This window comes from Setaria italica, chromosome IX (genome assembly GCF_000263155.2).
Source record: "Setaria italica strain Yugu1 chromosome IX, Setaria_italica_v2.0, whole genome shotgun sequence".
NCBI lineage: Eukaryota > Viridiplantae > Streptophyta > Magnoliopsida > Poales > Poaceae > Setaria > Setaria italica.
In genome coordinates, this window is record NC_028458.1 from 16888606 (window position 1) to 16891383 (window position 2778).

Consider the following 2778-nt stretch of genomic DNA (forward strand, 5'->3'; position numbering starts at 1 on the left):
GCAGCAACAAGCCCGGCCTGATCCCACGTTTGGGCCGGGGGGATGCCTGGAGAGGAGCAAAGGCCATGTGGGCCTAAATAGGTGGCCCAAGGAGCCCTAGTGCGGACACACACCAGCCCCCCCCCCCTCCGCCATAGCCATACTAGCCGCCGGCCTGCTGGTGGCCCATGTTGCCATATGGGCCGGCCTCTGGACTGAAACAGAACCACGGGCCGGTGGGGCGCGGTGGACCGCCGCCCTGCTGGCCGCTGATGGCAAGTGACTGGAAGCTGCCCCGGCCTACTTCCCCTTCCACTTCTTGCCGCCGCCGCCGTTGGTCTGGACAAAGCCAGAGGCAGAGCGGCACCCGCCCGGGCAGCTATAGGAGGAAGATGACGAGCTGGTCCCCGCGAGAAGGACGGTGGTGGTGGAGACCTTCTCCTCGTTGGCGAGGCGGAGTTCCTTCAAGGTGAGCATGTCGCGGGCTTGAGCGAATGTCGGGAAGCTGGCGGTGGAGTTGGCAATGTCGTCGGCGGTGTTGGAGTAGCGCGGATTGAGGCCGCGGAGGAGGTTAAGCACCAGTTGGGAGTCCTGGATGGGGTGGTCGACGTCGCGGAGGGCGTCAGCAAGAGTCTTCATGCGCTGGCAGTACTCTGAGATGGAAGAGTCCCCCTCCGTCATGGAGTGGAAGTCGTGGCTGAGGAAGATCGTCCGGAATTGCTTGTTGGCGTGGAAGAGGCCTTCAATGGCGAGACAAAGGGCCCGGGCGGTCTGCTCGTCGTTGTTTATGGCGAGGTCGAGGACGGAGTCATCTACGGAGTCGAAGATCTAGGAGCGGACGCAGCAATCCGCTTGATCCCAGTTGGGGACATCGGGAGGAGGCGCCACCGTGCCGTCAATGTGCGATTTGAGGCCGAATTTGTCGCACATCGACTTGAAGAAGGAGGCCCACTTGGAGTAGGTGGAGTTCTTCATCGCCAGGGTCATGGGGACATGGGACTTGATGGAGACGGTGGCGTAGGGGTGGACGACGGCCGGTGGCGTGGAGTAGAGGATGAAGCTGGCGCCGCTGCCCTGCATCGTGTCGTCACTGCTGGCAGGGGAGGATCCAGAGCCGAGCGCAGGTAGGGTGCTTGCGCTCGTGGCCGGCGCGGTGTTGGCGCCCAGTGCGGGCTAGGTGCCGGCGCCCACGGCAGGCGGGGTGCCGGCGCCGAGGGCAGGCATGGAGCCGGCGCTGAGGGTGGGCGTGGTGCCGGACATAGCAGAGTCAGCGGTGGAGTCCATGGTCGGCGGGAAGAGGGAGACAGGGACGCCGCCAGAAGGATGGCGCGCAGGGAGGGAAGGACGCAACGCGATGGGATCACGACGCATTTAGGGTGGAGAGGAGCAGAAGGAAAAGAGTCAAATTGATCCCGGTCTCGTGATACCACGTAGAGAGGTAGAATTGAGGAAAACACCACACACCCTAATGAGGGGGTAACCTTTAGTATATAACCAATATTGCTTGGTATACAAGGAATACAATCAAGTATACATGGTAAGCATAAATCAGCTATACAATCTCTAATACTCTTACCATTAGAATCCAATGCTATCTCATGTATTTGTTTGTTAAAGCTCTCAGGATTGCAAAATCTGGCAATAGAGGCACAGACAAAAATGAGCAATTCAAGTGTCATAACAATCCAGTAATAATCATGAAATGCAGGGTGTTCTCACCTCCTGCAATCTCTTGACCAAAGAATCTGACCTTGATTGGGCAAGCTCTATCCAAATATCTATAAAGTGAATAAAGTTAACATGGATGAAATCATGCAAAGTAATGAAAGATCACAAAATAAATATTTTTATGAATGAATCCACATTGGTACTAAGAAAAATAATAATATAAATGTACTGCAATTTATTTTGTTTATATCTGCTAACTGGAGATATTGTGGAATACTAAGATTATCTGACCATGAGGACCCATGGAACTGCAACCTGATGTGCAGACGGTTATTAGTAGGGCCAAATCCTCACCATGAGAAAAGAAAGGATGACGTCAAGCCAACCCCAAAAAGAGCATATTTAGATTTAAATGTATGTGTTGTAAATGTATTGTGTTCCCAATGGCCGGATCTACATCTATTTACATGACCCCTTAAGCATCTGACAGTTCATTTAATACCCTTCAGTGTCTTTTCAGTAGTATTTTAATTTTGCTTCAGTAGTACTTCTGGTTTGATCTCATGATACAGGGCAACACATTCCACTCTTTTTTATTGTTGACGTAACATACCTATTTTTCCCCATTTTACATTTTGGTTTTATATTCCAGCAATCAGGACAAATGCAACATAGACAACATTTTGATGATTTTGTTGCGATAAGTACAACAGTTTTAATAGATTGTGAATTGAGATGTAGATAAGTTAAGAAACCATAAGACTTCTAAACCACAAAAAAGGGGAAAAATCACTCTGATGGGAAAGGGTTTGCAACCATTTGCTATGGGTCACACCATACAATCCATTTTGGATACCAACTGCATACTCCACGTTTTTTTTATCACATTGATATGACTAGTTGCATCAATGCACTAAAAGGAAAAGGTGAATGTTAGAGTATATTAGGCTACTCCGGATATGGTTAGTTTAGGATTGATTGTAATCCCAGAATAACCTTCCTTATCTCTAGGAGAGGCTACTTGCCCTCCAAGCCATGTACTCCTATATAATCAGCCCATGGGGTTCAACCGATACAACCCACGCATTATACACAATCTTACAGTGAAACATGTACCTTTCCATCTGAGCC

At 50.3% G+C, this 2778-nt stretch overlaps 1 protein-coding gene across 1 annotated transcript; it reads right to left on the bottom strand.

Moving 5' to 3' along the window:
- Positions 1-279: 279 nt before the first annotated feature.
- On the bottom strand, positions 280-1059 carry LOC111258440. Its single transcript, XM_022829690.1, has 2 exons — positions 850-1059; positions 280-807 (listed from the first exon to the last, which is right to left on the bottom strand). The coding sequence occupies exons 1-2, from the start codon at positions 1057-1059 to the stop codon at positions 280-282; spliced, it is 738 nt and encodes a 245-aa protein (XP_022685425.1).
- Between the last annotated feature and the right edge of the window lie 1719 nt (positions 1060-2778).